Source organism: Heterocephalus glaber, unplaced genomic scaffold (genome assembly GCF_053883595.1).
Source record: "Heterocephalus glaber isolate CG9 unplaced genomic scaffold, H.glaber_assembly_v1.0 deba00001497, whole genome shotgun sequence".
Classification (NCBI taxonomy): domain Eukaryota; kingdom Metazoa; phylum Chordata; class Mammalia; order Rodentia; family Bathyergidae; genus Heterocephalus; species Heterocephalus glaber.
In genome coordinates this window covers 16,074,028-16,098,877 of record NW_028258320.1, presented here as the reverse complement: position 1 = coordinate 16,098,877, position 24,850 = coordinate 16,074,028, and the positions used below count along the sequence as shown (strand labels likewise).

At 52.5% G+C, this 24,850-nt stretch overlaps 1 protein-coding gene across 1 annotated transcript in view; it reads left to right on the top strand.

Moving 5' to 3' along the window:
• Positions 1-24,223, top strand: part of Chst3 (carbohydrate sulfotransferase 3) — a 35,682-nt gene extending 11,459 nt beyond the window's left edge. The window contains exons 2-3 of the mRNA XM_004846234.4: positions 17,944-18,183; positions 19,148-24,223. Of these exons, the coding sequence (XP_004846291.2) occupies positions 17,945-18,183; positions 19,148-20,441 (1,533 nt within the window). The 5' untranslated portion in view covers position 17,944 and the 3' untranslated portion in view covers positions 20,442-24,223. The remainder of the gene's footprint in view (positions 1-17,943; positions 18,184-19,147) is intronic.
• Positions 24,224-24,850: the final 627 nt, after the last annotated feature.

The following is a 24,850-nucleotide window of genomic DNA, read 5'->3' as shown; positions in this document are numbered from 1 at the left end:
TAATAATTTTTAATTTAAACACACCATATTTTCCATCTTGCCTTTGCATTCCCTGTATTATTTTCCTTCCTACTTCCCCATGTCCTTCCCTCTCTCCTTACATATTTATTCAGTGCTCCATGGCGATCACATGAGCACATTAGCTCTCATGCAAGGTGAGAAGTGATCACAGTGGTGCCAGGTAGAGAAGAATGGTGCTCGGAAAGGAATGTGTGTGTGTCGGGGGGGCCATGCCCTTCACCATCCAGCCTTACACTCAGCTCAGTAACCTTGGGCAGGAAACTCAGCTTCCCTGAATCTGCCTTTGAACCTCCCTCCATTTCTCCATTTCTCATGGGGATAATGAAGGAGAGGGTGGTGGGAAGGATCCAGGCTCCCCACTGAGCTGGCAGGATAATTGAGAGGCACAAAAGCTTTCTAAGGAAGTGACAGTGGCAAATGTTGGGGGGAGGGATTAGTGCTGGGGCATTGATCACGGATGGGACAGGATCCAAGACAGCTCTGGGGATATGTGGGGTTTGGGCTCAGCCTTAAGGGCTGGGTAGCATTTGGGCAGTAGCCACCTCCCTCTGGGAACTGCCTTCCACTGCCTGGAACTCCACACAGGGATGCGCTGTCAGCTTGGAACTTTTCCAAAGCAGTGACTGTTGTCGCCATAATGATAAATGCCGAGTATGCAGAATTTAAGTACACTAGATAACTGGGGAAGAATGCTGTGTATTACCCAAGCCCCCCACCTAGATGTCATTGGCTGGCTGTGTGGTCCATCTGACTGCAGACTCCTCCCAGGCACAGACACTTTGTGGGTGTGTGTACAGAAAGTTTTAGGCACATGGGGAAAATGCACTGTTTGCTTTAACTTTAGGCCAAGGCTGTAAAGAAGCCGTCTGTCCTGATGGGAAGCAGCCCTTCCCATCTGTCCTCTGCCTGTCTGGCTGCACTGTAAGGGGGTGGGTGAGTGACAGTCACACCATGATCTTTAAAACCTCATTCAGCCCAGTGACCAAAGGGGAACCAGCCTCAATGAGGACATTCAGCTCTAAAAGAGTGGTTTTCAAAGTTCTGAACCAAAACCTCAGACACGAACAAAAGTTGTATGAAATCCATATTTATCCTTATTACACACAAGGCACTGATGTTTTGTATTCTGCACAATGCTGTTCTATTTTTTTTTTTTTTTTTTTAAAGCTTGCCTGACCTACCAAAGTGGTGGCACTTCAGGCTGGAAAATCTCTCTCCAGCACAGCGTCTGGCCTGGAGGGCGGGCGGCAGACCCATCTGTGGAGCCTTTGCAACTGCTTATGGGGCAGCCCCAGGATTTGCATTTCCACCAAGTTCCCAGCTGTCACTGGCGCTGTTGGCCTGGGGACCCCACTTTGGGATAGGCCATCCCGGCACCTCTTTGGGCTGTGTGCTCCCTTGCACAGCCCCTGGTGGGCACCGGCTGGGCATTGCTTTACTTGAACAGATGAGAATCAATGGGAAGGGTGCACTCAGAGTTCCCAAGATGCCAGCCATGCTCCCTCTGTGAGATCTCTGACACCACGCTCCTAAAATCCAGCTCACACTGTTCCTGTCAAGTGCTGAATGTAGCAAAGGCCCGTGAAGCAAAGAGAGATTGAATGACCTCATCCCAAACCCCACACTTACAGAACATAAGCCCCCAGCCTTCTCAAAAACACTGTTCTAAAGGCCATGAAAGCTGCATTGACCGCACAGATGTCATCTTTTTGTTTTTAGGGGAAGAAGGTAGGTCACGCGTGACTGCCCCCTGCTCAGGTGGGGTCTGGTTGCTCCTGGCATGGCAGCCTGCTGACTGCAGAGATGGGCTACACATGCTGCCTCAGCCCCTCAGCCTGGGATTCGGCCCCTCCCCTAATCCTCCAGGGCCTTGGGCCCCAGCCCCCTCCTCGCCACACAGCTCCTCCACAGCCGGCCCAGCTGGGAGCAGCTCTGCGAGGGAGGAGAGTGTGAAGTGGGCACAGAGCCCCTCTGTTCCAGCAACAATGGCCCGTTGATGACGGGACTCTGCCCCCTCACTGGACTCTGGGGATGAAAAAGGACTCCAGCCCCCCAGGCAGCCGTTTCTGGGTGTGAGGTTGACTTGGACACCTCAGCCCGTCTGCCCACAGAATCTCATTCTTGGGGCTCTGGTGTAGCAGTAAGAAACCCCTTCCCCCCATCCCCAGCCCAGTCCCGGGGGCCCTGTGGGCCCCAGGAGTGACTCAGTTCTGCTCACTTCAACAAGCATGTATTGAGCAGCTCCTGGGCATGAGGGTTGGTTCCAGGAGGCTGTGAGGAATAACTGCTAACATGAATTCAGTGCTTTTTACACCCCCCGCCCCCAGCTGCTTGCAGTCACCAGGGACTTACAAAATTTCCTGTGCACAGAACGCCCTTCTCAGAACCCCAGATGACCTTAGGCATTGATATTTTTTTTTAAATTGTCAAGGTAATTCTCATGGCCAGCTGGTCTCCTTTTTTCCCTTTTCCTTCTTCCTTCCTTCCTTCTTTGCTTTCTTTTTTGAGATAGGATCTTGCTCTGTATTCTAGGATGCCTTTGAGCTCACTATGTAGGCCAGGCCTCGAAATCATGGCAATCCTCCTGCCTCAGCCTCCTGAGTGCTGGGATTTCAGGTGTGCGTCACCACACCTGGCATCCCTGGCTTCCTATCAGACACTGTGCTAAGCTTTTAATTTGTGGTGTCCCATTCAATGAGGCAGGTGTTATGGGAGGCTGAAGATGTGCACGTTGAACCCCCAACACCAAATATTGGCCATGGACATGGGTACATCCTCTTGGTTTTTTGGTTTATTTGGTACTGGGGATCAAATTCAGGACCTTGTGCTTTCGAGCCAGGCAGCAGCACCACTGAGCTAAATCCCCAGCCCTGGGTACATCCTCTTATATGATAGAAAGACATTGCAAATGCAATTAAGTTAAGGATTTTCAGTGGGGAGACCATCTTTGAGTACCTGGGTGAGGGTCCTTGTCAGGGGAAGGAGGAAGGAGATTTGACTCCAAAACAGGGCTGTCTGAAGAGTGCATCATGAGACAGATGAGGCGGCCATTGCTGGCCTTGGAGACAGAGGAGCAGCTGGGACCGTGGGAAGCAGGTGGCCTGCAGGATCTGGGGGCTCCAGTCCCAGGCTGTTCTCTTCCATCTGTGGATCCACAGCTAATGGAAATGTCTGTAGGGAAGGGTAGGGAGACCAGCTGGGAAGATGAGGTGGGCCAGGTCGTCCCCAGTGGAGAAGTTGGCTTCTTGGGAGGAATGGAAGCTCTTCTCTTTCTTTCCCCTACCTGAGGGTGGCACTTCCTCCCGAACTTCCTGTTTCCTCATTGAGTTTCTCCCCAAAAAGCCCTGAAGCTCACCATACAGGCACAGGGCCCAGGAAGGTGGCAGCCTCTGATCTACAAAAAGCCAAACTCAACTAGTTCACTCTTCTGTCCCAGGAAGGCCATTTCTGCTCCATCTCATTGCCCTTGTCAAGGTCCATTTTGCCATTTTGCAAAGGTCCTTTAAACCCTACCTACTGCTGTGAGATCCAGTTTTTGTGTTTTCTTTTTTGTTTCTTCCCTTTAATCAGCAACCCCCACCCCACCCCAGTCTAGGGATTGAACCCAGGTCCTTGTGCATGACAGACAAACACTTTACAACTGAGCTACACCCCTAGCCCCTTAATTACTGTTTTAAAATTTTGAGATAATAGTACACTCACGTGCAGTTTTAAGAAATAATAAATGGGGGCTGGGAATTTAGCTCAGTGGTGCCGCACCTGCCTGGCAAGCCCAAGGTCCTGAGTTTGACTCCTGGTACTGAAAAAAAAAAAAAAAAAGAAATATCAAATAGGAGCTGGGTGTGATGGCACATGCCTGTAATCCAAGCAATCAGGAGGCTGAGGGAGGAGGGTCATTGAGAGTTTGAAGCTATCCCAGCTGTACATAGTGAGTTCAAGGGTAGCCTGAACTAAATAATGAGACCCTGTCTCAAAAAACAACAACAAAAAAAGAAATAATTAGTGGGACCCGAGTGTGGTGTTACACATCTGTAGTTACAGCACTCCGGGGGGAGGGGGGCTGAGGCAGGAGGATCATAAGTCCAAACCCACCCTGGGCAACTTAGCCAAACCATGTCTCAAAGATAAAATAAAAAATTTTAAAGTCTGGAGACGTACCTCAGTGTGAAGGCCCTGGAATCAATCCCCAGTACTGCAAAATAATGATGATGAGGCTGAGAGTGTAGCTCAATGGTACAGGACTTGCCTAGAATTCATGAAGCCCTGGGTTTGATCCTCAGCAGTAGAAAAAAAAAATGGAAAAGAAATATATGAACCTATTACCCAATTTGGTAATGTCTTGCAGAACTCTAGTCTAATGTTGCAACCAGGATATTGACCTTGATACAGTGGAGACAGCATCCTGGCTGCCAGGACCTGTGGCATTGCCCTCCTGTAGCTATGCTGGCTGGGCTCCAGCCTCCAGCCTCCAGCCCTGACCCTTAGCTCCCGACAGTACTAAGCTGTTAGCCATTCATATCCATCTGCCATTTCAAGAATGCTCCACAAATGGAATCAGGCAGAATGTAACCTTCCGAAGTTGGCTTTTCCCCCTCGGCCTAACTTCCTCAAAATTTACCCAAGTTGTGTATCAATAGTTATGTGTGCTGAGATGCCTTTTTTGTTGTGGAGGAGGAATCCATGTATAGGGGAGCTGATTTTATTTTGATTGATTGATACATTGGTACTGGGGATTGGTCCCAGGGCCTTCTCACCAAATGACAACCCCAGCCCTTTCTAATTTTCAAAAATTTTGAGATAAGCTCTCACTAAATCACTATATTACCCAGGCAGGGCTCGTATTTTTTTTTTTTTTTTCTTGGTACCGGGGATCGAACTCCGGTCTTTGTGCTTGCGCAGCAGGCAGCGAAACCACTGAGCTAAATCCCCGGCCCCAGGGCTCATATTTTTGATCCTCCTGCTTCAGCCTCCCAGAGTGCTAGGATGACAGGCATGTGCTGCCACACCCAGCAGAGAGCTGATTTTAAGGGGATACTCACACGAGGTCCTGAGAGCTCCCCAGCATGCGCATCCTGAGTGAAGCAGGGAACACAGACTCATTTCCTGGTCCCTGGGCCCGCTCAGCAGGAGGTGCGGCTTCTCCCCAACCTGCAGCCTTGCTGAGGAGCCACTGTGTGGATAGGCAGCAGCTCCTGTCATCTCCAAGATGCCCTGGGGTAGTGAAGTTGGGTGCTCCCAAATGTCAGCCTCCTTGACCAGAGCTCGAGCTGTTAGACAGCTGACCACCCAGACCTCTGTCTCCACCCTCAGACCTTGTCTCTGCACTCCCAGGTTTGGGTATGGGTGACTCCTTTGTGGTCCTGGGTCAGCTCAGACAGCAGCAGCAGATGGGTGTGGCTGAGACCCCTGTGCCCCACAGATCTGGGTCAGGATGGTAGACAGGGCTCACTGATGGTAAAGAGAAGCGCTGGCGCTGGGCTGGGGCTCCTCTTTATGTCACAGGAGCAAACCCCTTCCTGCTGTCAATGAGGCCATGAAATGGGACTTTAAGCTGAGTGTGGTGGTGAATGCCTATAACCCTATAATGCCTATAACTCAGGAGGCTGAGCCAGGAGGATTGCCTCGAGTTCAGCTTGAGATATATAGTGAGACTCTCTCTCAAAAAACCAAACAATTTAAATTAAAATTTAAAATATAGCTGGGGATTTAGCTCAGTGGTTCCGGTGCCTGCTGCGCAAGTACAAGGTCCCCAGTTCGATCCCTGGTACCAAAAAAAAAATTTAAAATAAATAAATGGGGCTTTAGGAAGCTGTGGGCTGGCTGACTTCCCTAAAACATTCATATTGTTTCCTCTTAGACAGGAAACACTCAGAAGCAGGGTGGGAAGAAGGTAGGGAGCAAAAGCAATGTTCCTCTCTGTCTGACCCTCGCTTGAACATTGTCGAGGAGAAGAAAAGCTCAGTTTCCTTAGGAAGATCAGTGAGTAGAGCAGAGCAGGGATCGCGGATCCTGGGCTGATGCGCTGAGAGTTCTGCACCCAGCCACCTCAGAAATCCTGTCATGGAGCTGTGTACCCACATTGAGGGCCACGGTTCCCCTCCAGCCCTGGCTCGCATGTGCTTCTCTCAAGTGTTGTTCACATAGGAACAAGCATATGTTTATTACAAGCACACATTTCTGGTTGAAGGGCTGCTAATTAATACAACTCACAGAAGCTCACAAATAAGCACAGAATTTTGCAGTAATGAGCATGACCAAAACAAAACAGTAAGGCACTGGAGGGATGCAGGGTGGAAGGGAGCACTCTAGGGCTCAGAAGAGTCTTAGCCTCCCTTAGCATGCTCCTCCTAAAGCACCAACAGGAAATTTGTGGCACACAGGCCACCCCCTCCCTTCTTCCATACACATGGCAGACATCACTAATCAACCACCATATTTCTTTCCACGGAAAACAAGCTTGACTTCAGAATTGTTCTCAGCACAGTGTGTCAGGCTGCCAACACCAGCCTGTTGATTTTTGGTCAGGGCATGAAAACCATTTATTGTCCTCAGGTTAACAGCATCTTGTTATGCTAGAAACCTGGTACATTCACCATCTAAAGGGTAATAAACATGATAACAATTCAAACAATAGGGCCAGGTGTTGTGGTGCAGGCCTGTAGTCCCAGCACTTGGCAGGCTGAGGCAGGAGGCTTGCCATGAGTTTGAGGCCAGCCTGAACTACATAGTGAGTTCAAGGCCAGTCTGAGCTATATAGTGAGACCTTGTCTCAAAAACAAAACAACAACAACAAAAACAAAATCAAATAAGAGAAGAATATAAGTTAAAATAAGTCCCAGTTCTTAACCCCATCCCTCAGTTTCCTCAATGACTTGCCAGTTTCTTGTTTCTGTCTCTAGAGATATCCCAAGTATGTGGCAACATTTGTATCTGCATTTTTCATACATTTGGTGGCATACCACAAATGCCTTTGCCCTGGGTTTTACCATTCATATCTTGACTAGCCATTTCATATCAGCCTGTACAGACTGCCTCTTTCTTTTTAAGCATTAGAAAACTCACTGATAAATGTACCTACATGTATCCATTTATCTAACAGTCTGTTTTCTCCAGTTAATGTGCATCAAGGTCATGGTCAGCCTTTTGTGGTTATGAAGAGTTCACTGCTGTGTGTGTTCCTGTTGTTACCTGGGCCAATGGCCCTGCAAGATTAATTCCTACAGTTAGAACTTCTGGGGCAAAGAATATTTTCATCTGTGGGACTGTTATAGCAAAATACCCTAAGGGCTAAGTATTTAGCTCAGTGGTTCCACCTCCTGCCTGGAAAGTGCAAGGTCCCGAGCTTGATCCCCAGTACCAAAAAAACAACCCAACCAAACAAAATACCCTAGACCAGGAGATTTATAAATAACAGAAACTTTCTGTGCACAGCTCTAGAGGTTGAAAAGTCCAAAGTTCAAGTTGCCAGCGGATTCTGTGCCTAATGAGGGCTCGCTGTCTGCTTCCAAGATGGTGCCTTCTTGCTGTGATCTCACCCAGTAGAGCGAGTGAACGAGTGGCCATGAATCCCTTGTACTGCAGGGCTTTAGTCACAACCTTGTCACTTCCCAAAGGCCCTACCTGTTAATAGCAATACAATAAGGGTTAGATTTCAACATAAGAATTTTGGAGGGACACATTCAGACTCTAGCAAAGAATATGCATATCATAAACTGATGTCTCAGCAAACCTTTCCTTCAAAAAGGACCCCCAGGAGCATGATGGGAAAATCTTATGTATTCGTCTGGACCAGACAGGCTCTGCCGCAGAAACAACTGGACCCAAATCTCAGGACCCAAAACTGAACCCAGCAACGGCTTGCAGCACAACTGCAGCAGATTGGGTGGCTGTCTGAGCAGCACCAATGGGTCCTGCTGCTTCCACCTTGAATTGAACCAACTGTTACATGTAGCAAGCCAGGGAAGACAGCCTCTGAGAAGTGTGGAGACTAGCTTTAGGAACCAGGCCTTGAGGTGGCTCCTATCACTTTCACCTCCAGCCCACTGACCAGGAGAGGCTGGCAGTGTAGAAGGACACAAGGGCCCTCGACCAGCACCACAGCTCTGCCAGAGTTCCCCAGAACTTCACCAAACAGCACATTCTCAGATGCTCATTCTTTGCCAGTCAAATGCGAGAAAAAATGGCATTGCATGGTTCCGATTTGTACACCTATGCTTCCTTTAGCATTTGCTTTCCACCTTTTTCTGCAATAAAGAAAGAAGTTTGTGTTCACACTCAAGGCACATCCCAGTGGCCTTGCCCAAATTTTACCTAAACCAAAAACCTTCTGTGGGGAAGATCCCAGACTTTTCTTTTGGCTGATATTCATAAAAATACATCAAGACCTGTGAGTAATAATATAAAATTAGCTGTGTCAAGATCTTTGCCAGCTGTGGTGTGGAATGGATTGGCAGCAGTTTTCTCTGCAGTTTCCCAGCCCACTATAACTCCAGCTCCTCTTCTCGTTTGTGAAATCATGAACTAAGCCATGGACAGAGGAGGATAAGAGATAAGAAAACATTGGGTTGGGCCAGGGATTTAGCTCAGTGGTTCCACCGCCTGGCTTGCAAGCAGAAGGACCCAAGATTGATCCCCGGTACCAAGAAAAAAAAAAAAGAACAAGAAAACATTGGGTTCATTACTGTCCTTTTCAAAAAGCAAATTTTGTGCAGACTTTGATACTTTTAACTATTTTTAACCTCACAATGTGATCCATGATGTTTGTTCAGTAGTTATTTATGGGCCAGAAGCTTGAAGGCTGGAGATACAAGACCTCTTGAATGGAAGGTTTATGTAAGGAAGGGAGAGCAGAGTAGGAATTCAGATGGTGTCATGGTGTGATGTCACATGGTAGAATGTGGAAATAAGGCATGGTGTGGAATTTGGTAGCCAAAGAACACCCTCTGCAGTTGGAAGGGAAAATAGCTTTTGTCTCCTGTGCCAATTCCAATGGATTGGACCTGCATTGAGAAGGTATATATAGTTCATTCAGTCTCAGCTGGAGAAAGAAGGTGGTGATTGATTAGTGATGTCTGCTGTGGGCATAGGATGCTGAGTAGTGGGATGTGTGCCTTGTATCTGCTGTCCCTATGCTGAAGGAAGGGCCCTGAGTAGGCTGAACCATGTGTAGCAGGGGGATAAATGTTGACCAAGGGCATCACTAATCTGGGAGGCAGGAAAACCAGGTTATAGTTTGAGTTTTGTTACCACCCAGTTTAAACTTGGGTCAAGCACCTTTTGGAGCCTACCTTTCCATAATGAAAAGTAGGAGGGGTGAATTTGAAAACTTCCAACCCTTTCCCAGTCCTGATGTTCTGCAATGTTAGGAAAAGAACTATGTTTTCTCTGATTAATGAGTAGGGTACAGGCCAGATTTTGCCTGAACCTCTCAGAAAGAAACTCTTTCATATGTACACAGCAGAGGGAAAATACAGGTTGAATGTACCTAATCTGAAAATCTGAAATCTGAAACACTCCCAAATGTGAAACTTTCAACACCAACGTGACACTACACATGGAAAATTCCACATCATGAAAGTTTGTTTCATGCACAAGATTATTAAAAATCACCTTTAGGGTATATGCATAGGATGTATGTGGAAGAGAAATGAATTTTATGTTTAAACTTGGGTGCTACCTCCAAGATATCTCGTGAGGTACAGGCAAACATTCCCAAATCAAATCCAGGCCTTTCCGATAAGGGATATTCAACCTGGTGCAATGAAACTGGAAAGCCAGGCTGCTTTGTGAGAAGCTCTGGCCTGAGGTCTGGCTGTGGCATTTCTGGCCCACGAGCTGCTGCCCTGGGGCACAGGGGCTGCAGTTCTGGGACAGGGAAAGACAGCCAGTTTGTCTCCACATAAGGTGAGGGGCACGATGAGATGCCCAGGGCCAGATGCCGTCTGGAATGTGACCATGTGGTGGCTCTGCCTGAGGAATGGCTAGTCGGGCTACACTGTTGCCTTCGTCTTGGTGTTTTAGGGGGCACTCAGAGCCCCCATTCCAACACTTGCTACCAGTGTGCAGGCCACCGAATCAGGCCCTCAGCGAATGCCTGGACCGATTTGCACATCTTAGGCCCAGGTGAGGCATCTCCTGGGCATAGTTTCACTGAATTCCTCAGGACTGCTGTGTACAGACAGTGCAGGCAGAGTCCACATCTCACAGACGAGAAAACTGGTCTCGGAAAGGTTCAGGTTCACAGGAACTCCAATATGCTAGGTGAAGGAAGAAAACCCAAAGCATCCCAGCTCAGGAGAGAAGCTCTGTTAATGTCATCACTGCTCACTAAGGCTCTTCCTGTGTGTTCGTGTGTCGTTTGTTTGTTTGAGGCAGGGTATTGCTATGTAGTCCAGGCTGGCCTTGAACTTGCTATATGCCGAAGGTGGCCTTGAACTCATGATGATCCTCCTGCGTCAGCCTCCCAAGTACTGAGATCACAGGCATGCACCAACACACCCAGCTGTGTGTGCATGTGTGTGCTTGTGTGTGTGCATGCATGCACACATCTTTTTTAAGGAACTAGACTGCAACAGTAGCTACTAGTGTGTCCCGGCTTTTTGGTGTAGTGGGAGGACATGAGCACCTTTCTGGGGGAGGCATTAACTCTCTGCCCACATTCTGTCCTTGGGGGAGGATTAACCAAGCACCTCGTATGTGCCCAGTACACTGTTAACACTGGGGAGAGAAGACCAACCTGTGAGAGGAGCAGCTGCGCCCGCAGGACAGTGTGAGTCCATTCATTCGCCTCACAGATATTTATGGAGCCCTGACCTGAGCCGGGCACTGTGCCAGGCGCTGTGGGGGCAGCAGAGGACGGGACTGCCACCCAAGGCAAGAACCAGGGCCCCCAGAGTCCTCTGTGCCCCTTACCTCCTGGCCACAGGTGCTGGTGTTTATTCAATTCATTGTGGTAAAAGCACATAAAGTTTACCGTGCTCGGTGCGTAATTCGGTGACATTAAGTACACAGACATGGTTTCACAGCCATCCCCACTTTCATCCCCAGAGCTCCTTTCAGCTTTCGGAATTGAAATCCACTGAACAAGCAATCCTCTCGCCTCAGCCTCCCGAGTAGCTGGGACTACAGGCTCACCATATATCCATGCATTTTTTCGTAGCACTTCCTAAATAATCTTACTTCCTCTTTTGAGATTTCAGATTAAGTTTTAAAGGTTATTACAGAAGCACAGCATGGTCATCAAAAATTCAAAAACATAGAGTATAAAATAAAAACCACTGTCACATCCTACAGCTAGCTCTGCATGAGCCCACCCCTGGGCTAATGTACATCCTTGCCGGTGAATCTGGGTGTCCAGACCCCTGCCCAGGTGCCCACCGTGTAGTGAGGGGCATCCTGAGCACCGGCCTCACCCTGGCTCCTGCTGGGCAGATGGGGCTTACACACCAGAGGTGCCTTCGCAGACAGGGAGGCTGTTGCAAGCACAAGGACCGGAGTTCAATCCCCAGTACCAAAAAAAAAAAAAAGAGGGAGGCTGGCTGTTTCCTGGGTCCCTGTGGAAAGTGACCACATCCACTGGGCAGAGAAAGAGTATGCTCCCCACATCCTCCTGTCACCAGATGGTGTCCAAGGTAGTCCCACTAAAGAGAAGATGGGGACTCAACTCAGGTTTTGGTGGTGTTGTTTGGGATTTGTTTTGGGGTCTTTAGTTTTTTGAGACAGGGTCTTGTAAATGTAGCCCAGGCTGGCCTCAAACTCACAGAGATCCTCCTGCCTCAGCCTCCCAAGTGTGGGAATTATAGGCATGCACCACCACACCCAGCTTTCTGGGCAAGTTCTTGACTCTTGTCCTGGAAAAGAATTTTAGGACCTGTCAGTGAGAGGTGGATTCACTAGGCCGCATTAGAGAAACACTCTCAAAAGGAAATAGTGTGGGCGCCTGAGGGCTGAGGTACAACGTGGTCCAAAACTGGGGGGCATTTGTGTGCTCAGGCCATCCTTGAGGAAGCTCTAACCGGTTCTCTGCCTTTTGGCTAAGATCAAGTGTAAGAGGAAGCCCTAGGAGGTTCATTCTTTGCGTATTTATTACTTACTGAGTGTCTGTTTCCTTAGGGTCATGTTGCCCACTAGTGGGTTAAAGCAGAAGTTGGCTCTATCAACTTGGCTAAAATACAAACTGTTGATATGCATTTGAAGTTTAGAGATGATATACCAATTAGTTATACATTTTCAAAAAGGAAGTCTTTGATGTAACTTTTGGAGTTCCTGGATGTACAGTGTCTTTAAGATGCTTAGGAATTTGGGAGTGTGAAGTCTGGAAGGAAAATGGGCCTGGGAGTAAAGGGATGGGTTACCTTGGCTCACTTAGGTCTGAGCCACAGCGTTTTCAAGGCGGCAGCCCCCTTTCTCCCCTCTACCTCTCTCTTTTGTCCCCAGCCCCACTGTCCACCTGGGCTTCTGGCCGATCAGAGACACAACCAGCCACTGACACACAAGTGACAGACCTCCACCTGCTACTGTCTCTGTCTGGCTGAGGTTGAGGTTGGACATAAGGGAGGGCGTGGTGAGTTCATTCTAGGAGACAGGTACTAGGGATTGAACCCAGGGCCTTTGCACAGAGCTACATCTCTGGCCCTTTTAGTTTTTATTTTAAGACAGAATCTTGCTAAGTTGTCCAGGTTGAGCTCAAACTTGCAATCCTGCTCAGCCTCCCAGAGTGCTGGGATGACAGGTGTGCACTATCAGCCCCAGCTGAGATGAGTTCATTCTTGGGAGGGGAAGTTGGAGCCTGGAAGCTGGGATGCTAGGGTACCTTGACTACAGCCTGCCCTTCCTTCCCACTTCCCCTCACTGGGCCACTCCGTAGCCTCTGGGCATTTATTCTTCTATCAGAACTAAGCTTGAGATGGGAGTGTGGGCTTCCCACACCATTTCTGGATGTCCCCACCAGACAGTGCCTCTCCTGGACAGGCCAACAGGTGCTCCTGTTCCCTCCCCTACCTGCCAGAGACCTGGGACATCCCTGCCTGCCTTCCATCCCCTCTCCGGTGATGCAGGGACAGCTCACAGGGCCCCTCCCAGGTGCTGGGAGGCGTGGACCACCACAACCAGCTTTCTGGCCAGACACCCTAACAACCACCCCCCCACCCCACCCCCGCCCCATAGACAGACTCAGAGCGTCTGGGCTCCAGCATGGGGTTCTCTCCATCCTGCCAGCTCTTCCTGGCTCAGCCCCTCTTTCTGTGCAGCTCCTCCTCCTCCCTTCCCGGGAAAGGATGTGAGCTGGGCCTGCTGAGTCCCCATCCCCTCTGCACTCTTGGCCCCAGCAAGCAAGTGAGGGGAGTGGAGTTTTGCAGCCTGATGCAAGACCTGGCAAGGCCGGCTCTTATCAAAGCTCCCTCCCAGCCCCCTTCCTGCTGCGCTGCTCACCCACCTTCCCTAGGGGCAGCAGGGCTGGGCAGCCATCCATGTAGGGGCCCTGCTGGTCGGGCCTGGCTGGAGGCCATGCACAGGGAAATCTTGCTCTATTGCCTATCGAGGAGGCTCCTTGCCAAGTCCTGAAGGAGGCCAGCAGAAGGACCCGAGGGGAAGCCGGGAGGGAAGGGGTGCCCGCCTGCAGCAGCTTGCAGGCCTGAGCCCTCTTCCCCCAGCCTTCCCTTTTGCCTTGAGCTGTTCCCTCTCCTGCATTAGCACACAGCTGTGAGGGGCGGAACGGAGGGTCTGGGAGTTGATAGGAGAGATTGCGGAGCGTTCTGCCTCTAGGGCACACCTATCTCTGAGCGCTTCCTACTCGAGGCTCCCAGCATAGCTTCCTGGCACACACTGTAGTGTGCATGTTCAAGCTCCCAGCATGTGTACATGGTACACCCATGCAGCAACTGCGGTTTCTTCTTCCTTTTCCTCTTTCTCTTCATCTTGTTCTCTCTCTCTCTCTCTCTTTCTCTCTCTCTCTCTCTCTCTATCGCAAGCTTGCGCTTTCTCGGTTTTTTTTTGAGGGAGGAGGGTTGGTTTTTTGAGACAGGCTCTAGTCTCATTATGTACCTCAGGCTGGCCTTGAACTCACTCTGTAGCCCAGGCTGGCCCTGCCTCAGCCTCCCAAGCGCTGGGATCATAGGCATACACCACCACGCCCAGCTGTCTTCATATTTTCCACCAACCTGGAGTGATTAAACATTTTGTGCAAGTAATCACAGAGTAGCTGCTCTATGTGGGGCGCCATTCCTGGTCCTAGGAACACAAAGGTGGGGGGACATTCCTGTGGATTCCTGGAAGGAAATGAACAGGATGCATAGGGAAATGGGGGTGGGGGTGGCATCGATGCCATGCCGACAAGAAGCTGGTGGCCTGGAAGGACTGGGAGCAGGGGATCTCAGAGCTGAGTCCTGAAGCGCCCCAGGGGTCTGGAAGAGCCTCAGGGCAGAGGCACCAGCTGTGCAGAGGGAGCTGCCTGCGGCCCTGGCGGGAGAGACAGCACTGCCTGATCAGCGCTCCTGGGGCTTCATGTTGAGGCAGGAAGAGTTCAGAACAGGAGGTGGGTGGGATTGCGTGGAAAGATCTAACTGCTGAGAGGACCCAGAAAGGTGAGTGGGTGGGTTGGGCGTGGCTGCCATCACCTAGGGAAAGGGTTCAGTGGAGGACAGATGTTGGGCCCACTTGGGGTCCCAAAGGGGAGGTGGAGGCCAGCAGCAGCGGCCGTGAAGCAGCCACTCAGTACTGGGGCCATTGCTGCAGGGCAGGCAGAAGCCAGATGGAGAGGGCACAGCAGAGCTGTGTGGTGGCCAGTGAGGACACATCCCAACCCATCCTTGGCTCCTGGGGGCAGAGCCAGGCACTACTCACGCAAGGGACTCCCAGCTCCCAGTGTCTGCTAGGGCCTGGTGCCTGCTAGGGCCTGGTGTGTTGTGTGCTCTTGGTGGCTGCCAGAGAACTCTGCTCCGGTTCCTCTGCCTGCCTCTGCCGTTTACTTCCAGCATGCAGAGCTGGGCTGGCAGCTGCCACTCACCTAGTGCCCTGCAGTATGGCCTCCACGGGCACCCAGGCAGAGGGATGCCACCTTCTCTTGGGCTGTCGCACAGTGGCGGGGGAGGAGGCAGAGACGGCAGGCCAGGTGGGCAGGGCAACCTCTACACCGACACTCACTCCAGGGAGGTGGACCAGTGTTCCTCCGGTGTCATGGATGTCACAGCCAGCTCCGTGCACGGCCTCAGGTGGGGGAGGTTCTGGCAGGGCCTTTGCCAAGTGGCCCAGCCTGGGCCCTGTCCCACTCCCTCATGACCCTGTGGCCTCCTGGCACCTGTGTCCTCCTACTTCTGGACTTGGGGAACTGCCACATCCCTCCTGGAATCTGCAGACCCCCTCTCCTGCCTGCCACCTGCCCCTTGGGCTCTGAAGCAAAACAGAAGCAGCCTGCCTGGGACAGGGCCGAGCTACCAGCCTGCCTTGTTTCATGCCAGCCAGTTTTCAGCCTCAATGCTTCCTTTTAGGGCAATGTGGGGAAATGATCTTAGGAGCGCTGCATTGTTCTGGGGTGAGGAGGCTGGAACAGCAACTCAAAGATAGAAAGTCCCCGGAAGGGAGGGGAAGAAAGGTTGTCATCACGGCAACCCAAGTCCTCGATCTCAAAGTTATTAGACTGGGAAGGGGGAAGGCAGCTGGGCCATTCCCCTTGCTCCACCCTGCTCTCCCTTCTCTTTCCCTCTCCCTCTCTCTCTCTCTCTCTCTCTCTCTCTCTCTCTCTCTCTCTCTCTCATTTAACCAAAACTTGTCATGCACCACACATGTTTCTTGCAGCATCTTTATGTGGTAGGGACTGCCCTTTTCATGCTACAGGGAAGAAACTGAGACCCAGAGAGGTTAAGTCACACAGGGTTGCACATTATGGTAGTGACTCAGGAAGGACTAGAATCCTGGACTTCTGACACCAGCGCCTTCGGTGTCCCACACATCATCAGACACTGGCCACCCTCACCCAAGAGCTGGGAGGGCAGAAAGCTGGGGTCTTAGCACCTCGCACCCTGGAGATATGCTGTTAAGTTTCACCCTTGGAATGAGACAGGCTAAATGGGGTGCAGGGGGAATGGGGCCCATTGGGCATCTCACACTCAGACCCAAGCAGGGAGGTCTGGGAAAAGGAGATGAACAAGCCACCAGCTGGAAAGCCCCCCACCCACCCATGTGCTATAAGGGCCCCTGGGCACCAAGAGGCTTGAGTCACCGAGGCTCCAAGGGGTCAGCTGCTTGCTGCTGGAGGAAGCTCAGGCAAGTGCCTCAGCCTCTCTCAACCTCAGTCTCCTTGTCTGTGAAATGGGTCCATTGCTACCCCTAGGGCTTCATTGAGGGCTTAGCATGACACCACTCAGTAAATGCCAGCCACCTGTCTCACATCCAGACTGCAAGTCCCACGAGGACGCCAACCATGTCTGCTTGTTCTCTGCTACATCCCAGTGCCTAGGCCAGAGACACTCAGAACACTTGTGTGACACATGCACAGGGAAAGGCCCAGGAGATGAAAAGAGGGCCCTTCCATTCCACTGTCCTCCTGCCAGCCTGTGCCCTCATCCTTTCTGGGCCCCTCTGTCCCCGCCCACACTCAGGAAGCTCCTCTAGCTCTGGGGACCTCCACTCCCCAGAGGGAGCGCTCAGCAACTCGCCTCTCCCTCTCGCCTCTCGCTGACTTCCCCACAGGACAAGTTTTCTGGCTGTCCCTCATCTGCATTTTCTCTCACTAGTTTCTTGTCAAATGGGCTCACCTGCCTCAGAGGTTCTCAGCCTGGGATGCTTTGGCACCTCCGGCCCCAGAGCACATTTGACAGTGTCCTGAGACATTGCTGCTGGTGAGAGGCGGCCAGGGGTGCTATTAGGCCTCAAAGAGCCCCAGGACACCGCTGGGACAGAGGACCTTCCAGTCGGAAGCATCAACAGTACAGTCTGAGCTGCCCTGTCCTACATCTCCTTCATAAACACCCCAGGTCTGCACCTCACTTTTTAAAACTCTATTTTGTGGATTATTCACATGGACATTTTATAGATCCACTTCATTTTTTGTGCCCACTTAATAAACCATTGCATGGATGCCCACCATTTTTTATGTAGTTGTTTCTAGTCTTCTAGCTATTGTAAACATTTATGCTGTAAGGGTCATTCTTTTCTGTCTAAGTCCTGTGTCACTTAACGAGGAGGACATCTTAGGAGAAACGCATCACCAAGTAATTTTGTCCCAGTATCCTCAGGTGGATTACACAAACCTAACCCCAGTGGATGGGCCAAGCTCTCGCCTTGGCCTTTTATTTATTTATTTATTTATTTATTTTTTATTTTTTGGGTACCAGGGATTGAACTAAGGACCTTGCGCCTGCGAGGCAGGCAGCGGCACCACTGAGCCCAGTCCTGGGCCCCTGGCCTTGGCCTTTTGTTCCCACTTAGGGTGCTGGGGTTGGAACCCAGGCCCTCGTGCGTGCTAGGCAAGCGCTGCATCACTGAGCTACATCCCCATCCTCTGCTTGGCCTCTTGGTGCAATCCAGAGACCTGGTAAACACAAGATGTAGGAGCTGCTGCCGATGTGGTGTGGCATATTGCTTTAAAGTCAATGATTTGCCCCTGCTAAGATAAAGACTTGCTTTGTGTTCCTGTAAAAAACAATAGTAAAGTCAATTGTCTGGCACAGGCCCATAAACCCAGCACTTGGGAGGCTGAGGCAGGACAGGAGGACTGCCGCAAGTTTGAGGCAGCCTGAACTACATATTGACACTCTGTCTCACTCCCCACAAAAACAGACACCTCCAGTCCCCTGGGGTGTAGTCTGGCTTGAGAGTGAACCAGGGTCCTGATGCTAGGTACAGCTGGTACCCTAAAAGCCCGGTAGACAGGTGCCCTCTGTGTCCCCATCTACAGACCCAGTGTTCTGACTGCCAGTCTCTCCACAGGATGAGGGTGACCCTACCCAAAGAAGACGGCCTGGGTCCCGAGTGCCGCTCCCGGGTTGAGTGCCTGCAGCTGCTGAGAAGCCCCACAGCCCACAGCCCCATGGAGAAAGGACTCGCTGTGCCCCAGGACCACCGGGACTTTGTGCACAGCCTGAGGATGAGGAGCAAATATGCCCTTTTCCTGGCTTTCGTGGTGGTAGTTTTTGTCTTCATTGAAAAGGAGAATAAAATCATATCGAGGTGAGGGTCCCAGAGCAAGTCTTCAGCAAGGTGGGGTGTGGACAGAGGTGACTGCGGGGCTTCCCGTGGGCCTGCAGGGGGTCAGGTGCACCCCTCTTGACTCCCCATGGGAGCTTGGGCTCTGGACTCAGGCAGCTGAGATGGCACCCCAGGCTGGGACCTTCCAGTGGAGAGTTTAGGAGAGCAAGCCCTTCACTTTTCTGAGTCTCTGGCGGCTCTTCTGTGGCTGTGGCTGATGATTGGACTTACCTTGTTCGAAAGACTAACCGAGAAGACGTGAGAGGGTTTAGCCCAGTTCTGGCAGGTGGCTGCTGTCTGGTATTTGCTGGCTGTGACTACATGTTATTATTAATGGACTTCCTGGCCTGGAATGATGGCTCACAGTAGCAGCACATCCCCTTTACAGGTCTTGGTGTTATGAATGAGGGTGAACCTGTGGGAAGGCAGGGTCCTGATGTGGACAGTCTGGTGGGTAGGGCTGCCACGTGCAGCTGCCTAAGTTGGGTACTGCTCCAGTCCAGCACAATGTCCTTCAAATAGGCTACTCTGAGGATCCCCCCACCCTCCACTGAATTGTTAGGATACTGCAGTGGACCTGCCCTCATTTCTTAGACCTGTTCTCCCAAGGACAAGCCCTGCACAGACTGACAGGTGCCATACAGTGACTGCCCACCTGGGTCCCTCAGTATGAACTGGCCAAGTCCTACTGCAGACGCCTGCACCCCTATACCCTAGAGCACTCTCCTGCCTGCACTGGCCAGCCAGAAGCGCCAGGGTGCGACTGTCCCTCACATTTCCCATTCTTCCCGTGATCGTGTTCCAAATGAACTACACAGATTCAAATCCTTGCCTCCAGCTCTGCTTCCACGGGGACCCAGCTGGGATAGGCGGTGGGTGATCAGCCTGGAAGACTGCTCATCTCCCAAATCGGATACTGATCCCCGTCTCCCTCTGTCCTCAACAGGGTCTCAGACAAGCTGAAGCAGATCCCCCAGTCCCTGGCAGATGCCAACAGCACCGACCCAGCCCTGATCCTGGCCGAGAACGCGTCCCTCGTGTCCCTGAGCGAGCTTGATTCCGCCTTCTCGCAGCTGCAGAGCCGCCTGCACAACCTCAGCCTGCAGCTGGGGGTGGAGCCCCAGGGAGAGGCGCAGGCGCAGGCGCAAGAGGCGCTGGAGGAGCCATTCCTGCGGTTCTCGGCCCAGCCCCGGCAGCGACGCCACGTGCTGCTCATGGCCACCACCCGCACGGGCTCCTCGTTCGTGGGCGAGTTCTTCAACCAGCAGGGCAACATCTTCTACCTCTTTGAGCCGCTGTGGCACATCGAGCGCACGGTGTCCTTCGAGCCGGGTGGAGCCAGCGCGGCAGCCTCCGCCCTGGTATACCGGGACGTGCTGCAGCAGCTGTTCCTGTGCGACCTGTACGTGCTGGAGCCTTTCATCAGCCCGCCGCCCGAGGCCCACCTAACCCAGTTCATGTTCCGCCGGGGCTCCAGCCGCTCGCTGTGTGAGGACCCGGTGTGCACGCCCTTTGTCAAGAAAGTCTCCGAGAAGTACCGCTGCAAGGACCGCCGCTGCGGGCCCCTCAACGTGACACTGGCCGCCGAGGCCTGTCGCCGCAAGGACCACATGGCCCTCAAGGCCGTGCGCATCCGGCAGCTGGAATTCCTGCAGCCCCTGGCCGAGGACCCCCGGCTGGACCTGCGCGTTATCCAGCTGGTGCGCGACCCCCGAGCCGTGCTGGCCTCGCGCATGGTGGCCTTCGCTGGCAAGTACGAGACCTGGAAGAAGTGGCTGGCGGAGGGGCAGGACCGACTGCGGGAGGAGGAGGTGCAGCGGCTGCGGGGCAACTGCGAGAGCATCCGTCTGTCTGCCGAGCTGGGCTTGCGCCAGCCGGCCTGGCTGCGCGGCCGCTACATGCTGGTGCGCTACGAGGACGTGGCGCTCAGGCCGCTGCAGAAGGCACGCGAGATGTACCGCTTCGCAGGCATCCCCCTGACCCCGCAGGTTGAGGACTGGATCCAGAAGAACACCCAGGCAGCCCGCGACGGCAGCGACGTCTACTCCACGCAGAAGAACTCGTCGGAGCAGTTCGAGAAGTGGCGCTTCAGCATCCCCTTCAAGCTGGCGCAGGTGGTTCAGGCTGCCTGCGCGCCTACCATGCGCCTCTTCGGCTACAAGCTCGCCAGGGACGCCGCCTCCCTCACCAACCGCTCCCTCAGCCTGCTGGAGGAGCAGGGCACCTTCTGGGTCACGTAGGGTGCCTGGGCCCCCGCGTGCCCCTCCTTGTAAAAGGCCTGCCCTGCCTTCCTTGCACCCAGGCCAGTAGGAGACACAGCCTTGACAGAGGACAGTGGGTGGTAGCAGCCGCCCCCAAAGCGGGCAGCCAGCCCCTCCTGTAGCCTTCAGCTCCCAGCCACCAACTTCCCCGGGCAGCGTGTGCCCTGGGGTTTCTTGCCAAACAGGGGCCCTGTCCCCTTGAGGGCCACCCAGATCTAAGGGCCTCTGGTCTCCCCAGCAGGACCAGGCAGGCTCTGTCCCATTAACAAGCTGCATCCTGATCCTGCGCTCTCTCTCTCTCTCTCTCTCTCTCTCTCTCTCCCTCTCTCTCTCTCTCTCTCTCTCACACACACACACACACACACACACACACACACACACACACACACCAGTGCCTGGAGGCTCTGTGGGCTGCAGTCCAAATACTTAACCACCAGAAGGGGCCTAGGCCCTGACCAGCCGCTCAGACCTCCTGCTGTACTCAGTGTTAACCTTTCCCTTTCAGATTGTGGAGAAGGTGGGAATCTGGGTAGCTGCTTGGGGACAACAGGACAGCCCAGGCTGGGGAGGGGGACATTTAAAGCTCATCTGGTGACAGTGGTTCTTTACCAGCCACTACAAGTTGATTTGCTATTTTAATAAACGGAATAGCAGGGCTGGTTACCAATGAACACCAGCCCAGTACAGAGCTACAGGGCACATGTGTACATAAAGACACACGTACACACCACACAGAGACTGAAGAGCGTCATAAAAACACAAGCCCATACATGTGTACGTACAGAGAAGCTTCTTCATTATGCTCACAATTTTGGAGGGGCAGGAGAAGGAAACATTTAAGGGCAAGGACACTATTCCCTGGCTAGTGTTGGGGCTGAGTGGTGGATGAAGAACTGCCCAGCCCACACCCCTGCCTGCCCTGGATTCTCAGGGCTACCTCCTCTGACACCTCCACATCCCTGGGTTGGCAGGCCAGGTGTTCCTGGAAGGTCTGGCCATGCCTCACGTGATGCAGCCCAGATCCCTTGCCCTGCTTGCCCGGAGCTTGTCCATATTTGAAAGCTCCTTTGGGCCTGACTGGCAGAAGTAGCTCGTTCCCTGGAGGCAAAAGACAGTTCATAGGTCCTGCTTCTTTCAGCCAGGCTTCATCTGGGGCCAGGCTAAGGTTCTGAGTGCTCAGGAGAGACGAGTCACATCACAATGCATCTCCCTAAGAAGCTTCTCCCTGGACATGGCCAGAGGTCAGCCAGCCGGTCCCCATGGTTACAGCTAGGCTGGGAAGGTTTCTGGGAAGACTACAGTATTGCTCAATTCAGGATGGGCTGGGTGTTTTACTTGGGGTTTTTCAAGTTATTTATGGCTTGGTGTCTTTTTTGTTTGCTGGCTGTTTCCCCTTTTGTTTCTGCAGTAGTCTGAGCCAGTGCCTGGGGAAGGCAGCAGGGAGCCCTGGATCCTAGCAGGGGCCCAGGAACAGAAGGGAGCCTTTCCCCAGGAGGATTCGAGCCTAGGTGGCCTGTGAGCCCCATGTGGAATGGATCTCAGAAGCCAACAGCCTTCTTTCAGTGTCCAGGGCAGGCCAGAGCAGCAGCCCTCACCTGTCCCAGAGAAGAAGCTGGATGTGACAGGCCCTGACACGTTTCCTCATGACCAAGCAGCAAGTGTCCCCAAAGTGCTGCCATGAATGAGCAAGGAACAAGTGTCCTGGTGGGAAGCTGCTGTTTGCAAAAGTGAGGACCCTGGCATCCTATGGGACTTGTTATCACCTGCCAATTTGAGCTGCTGGGCCCCAGCACCATGGACTTGGGTCACGCAAGCAGCCTTCCGCCCTGGGTTTCACAGGCTGAGAGCGAGATGTGCAGGGAGCTGGCTCTCAATCAGGGTCCAAAGGACCACCAGCTCTGGAATTTGACCACGGGGCCAAGTGGGCCAGGATGTTTCTGACAGGCCTAGGAATGTCAGTCCTTCATCCCAACACCCCCATCCCCTCTCTCCTTTGTCCCCTGGTGGGAGCAGGAGGGACTGGGCAGGGGACAGCCCTTCTCTGTGGGGCTTTTCCTAGGGGCCCTCCTGGGTGGACAGCAAATAGCTGTTTCCTCTCTGCCACTGGGCCGAGGTCTCCATCTCAGCTCTCCAAGGACAGCACTGAGAACAGACCTTTGGGACCTCCCCGTCTGCACCAATGTGTACACTGCAAGTGACTTAATTTATTTATTTTGTGAAGAGACAGACGATATCATTTGCAGGAACTCAAAGCTGTACCCAAATCAAGAAAGACAAATAATAATCCTCGAAACCATTCACGCCTATACAAATGAGGACACCCAAAGAGGGTTCCAAAGGTACGAAGAGCAAAAGCAAGCTGCACAGTAGCCCTGGGGTATGGTCTGAGGCAGCCCTTGGTTTCTGTCTTTTGATCTGAAGATTTGACACAAGGACCCTTTCTGCTGCATTGCCTTTGCCAGGGGTCTGAGACAGGACAGCTAAGGGGGTGGGTGTGACCTTGAAACATCCCTGGGGCTCGGCAATGCCATGGGAGCCCTTGGGGTTTAGCAGTGGCAGGGTGGGGGTAACTGCTGGCTTTCCACTCCTCGGATGGGGTCAGAGTCATGCATTTGGAGTTTTAGCATGGAGCTGGGAGGGAGAAGGTGGTGTCAAGCCCGGGACAGTGGCACCCTTTCCTATATCTCCAATGAGGGCAGGCACCTCGAGGTCACAGGGTGACCTGGCCAGGTGGGAGAGTGGAGATGAGGCGTGAAGTGGTCTGGTCCAAACCCTAAGAGCCTCTTCCAGCCCTGAGCTGTTATCATTGACTAGAGAGCCTGTTCCTGGAGAACTGGATCTTGAGGGACAGCAGCAGAAGAGCAGATGGCTGTGTCCCGGGGCTATCCCCTCCTCATCCTGGCTCAAGGCTAAGTGGATCGAGGTCTCACAGGGGTAGCCCTGAGGCAGAGAGAGAAAGGGCTTGTGAGAGGGCTATTGCTCTGTACCAACTGAAGGGAGGAGCATGCGATGAAATCGGGGCCCAGAGGTGCTGGCTTTGTCTGTGCAGATCCCTAGGACATGGTCTAGCCAGACAGCGGGAGAAGCCACATCCCCTGCCAACTCCCCACAGTTTCAGAGATAGCGGAAGCTACTCTACCTCAAAAGCATGAAGCAGAATTGGCAACTTAAGAGCTTTGAGACCCTTTGACCTTGTCCTTGGGGACCCTGTAACTGCATAGGAGGTCAATTTATGACATGTTTCTAAGGATACAGTCCTGGCGCCACCCTCAGGCCTGGCTCATTTTGTAGCTAGATGCTTCATGGGGACAGGATGACCCGGGAAGCCTGCTTCCTCCAGCTCAGGCTTGGCCTGGGCACACCAAGAGGCTCCATCTCCTCTGTATACTCCAGGCCCAGTTTGCCTGGCTCCCTGCTCCCTCCTGGGTCCTACAAACCCTGGGCCCTGGGCCATGTTTTGTGGCCACATGATCCCTTCTCTGGCATCCAAGGCCATGGCATGTATGTATGTGTCCACGTGTGTGTGCATAGCTCATTCTACTCTGCCTCTGGCACCACCCCTGCTGCCCCCAGTCCCTTTGTCCCCAGATATCCTTGCGGTGGCCACAATCTGCAGTCTCTGGGCAACACCAGGGCTGTCCTTCAGAGAGAGCTGGCTGCCAGCCGCGCTCAGGGTCTGCTTTGCAGAATAGAATGTGAACTCTTCGCCTAATGGCTTACTTGACTTATTTAATTAAAAATGAAAACATGCAATGAGCAAACTTTGCAGTGTTTCTTTTCCATTTCTCAGCAGCCATTGAGTCATAAAAACATTAATAACAGGGAAAAAAATTAACAGCAGTAGGAAGACTGTGGTTTCCAGCATAAAGGAGAGCAGGGAGGGGCCCCGTCCCTAAGGCATGACAGGCGCACAGGAGGATTGGGTGCATGTGGGGGCCATGAGGAACGTGCTGTATGGATCCAGGATGGCCCGGCTGGTGGTGGCTGCTTGGAGGAGCCAGCAACAAAGAAGGCATCTGAGATGAAGTAAACATTCAGGTCTTACAGGGCGAGACAGGAGCACTAGGTGAGCTGTCAGGCCACCTGGGCACAGGTCCTGCTGCCATCTGGCCATGTAACCTTGGGCAAGTTCCTTCCATTATCTGGGCCTCGGTTTCCTTTTTGTTGTTTTTGTTTTCTGAGACTCTCTCACTATGTAGCCCAGGCTGGTCTCCAACTTGCAGCGATCTTCCTGCCCCAGCCTCCCGAGTGCTAGGATTACAGGTGTGTGCCACCAGTCCTGGCTCCCAATTTTCTTTTGGAATGAAGGGTATAAGTGGTTTATGACTACTGTTTCCAAAATGCCCCTTGAGGGATTCAGAAGTCAGTTGGAAGGGCAGGCAACACCC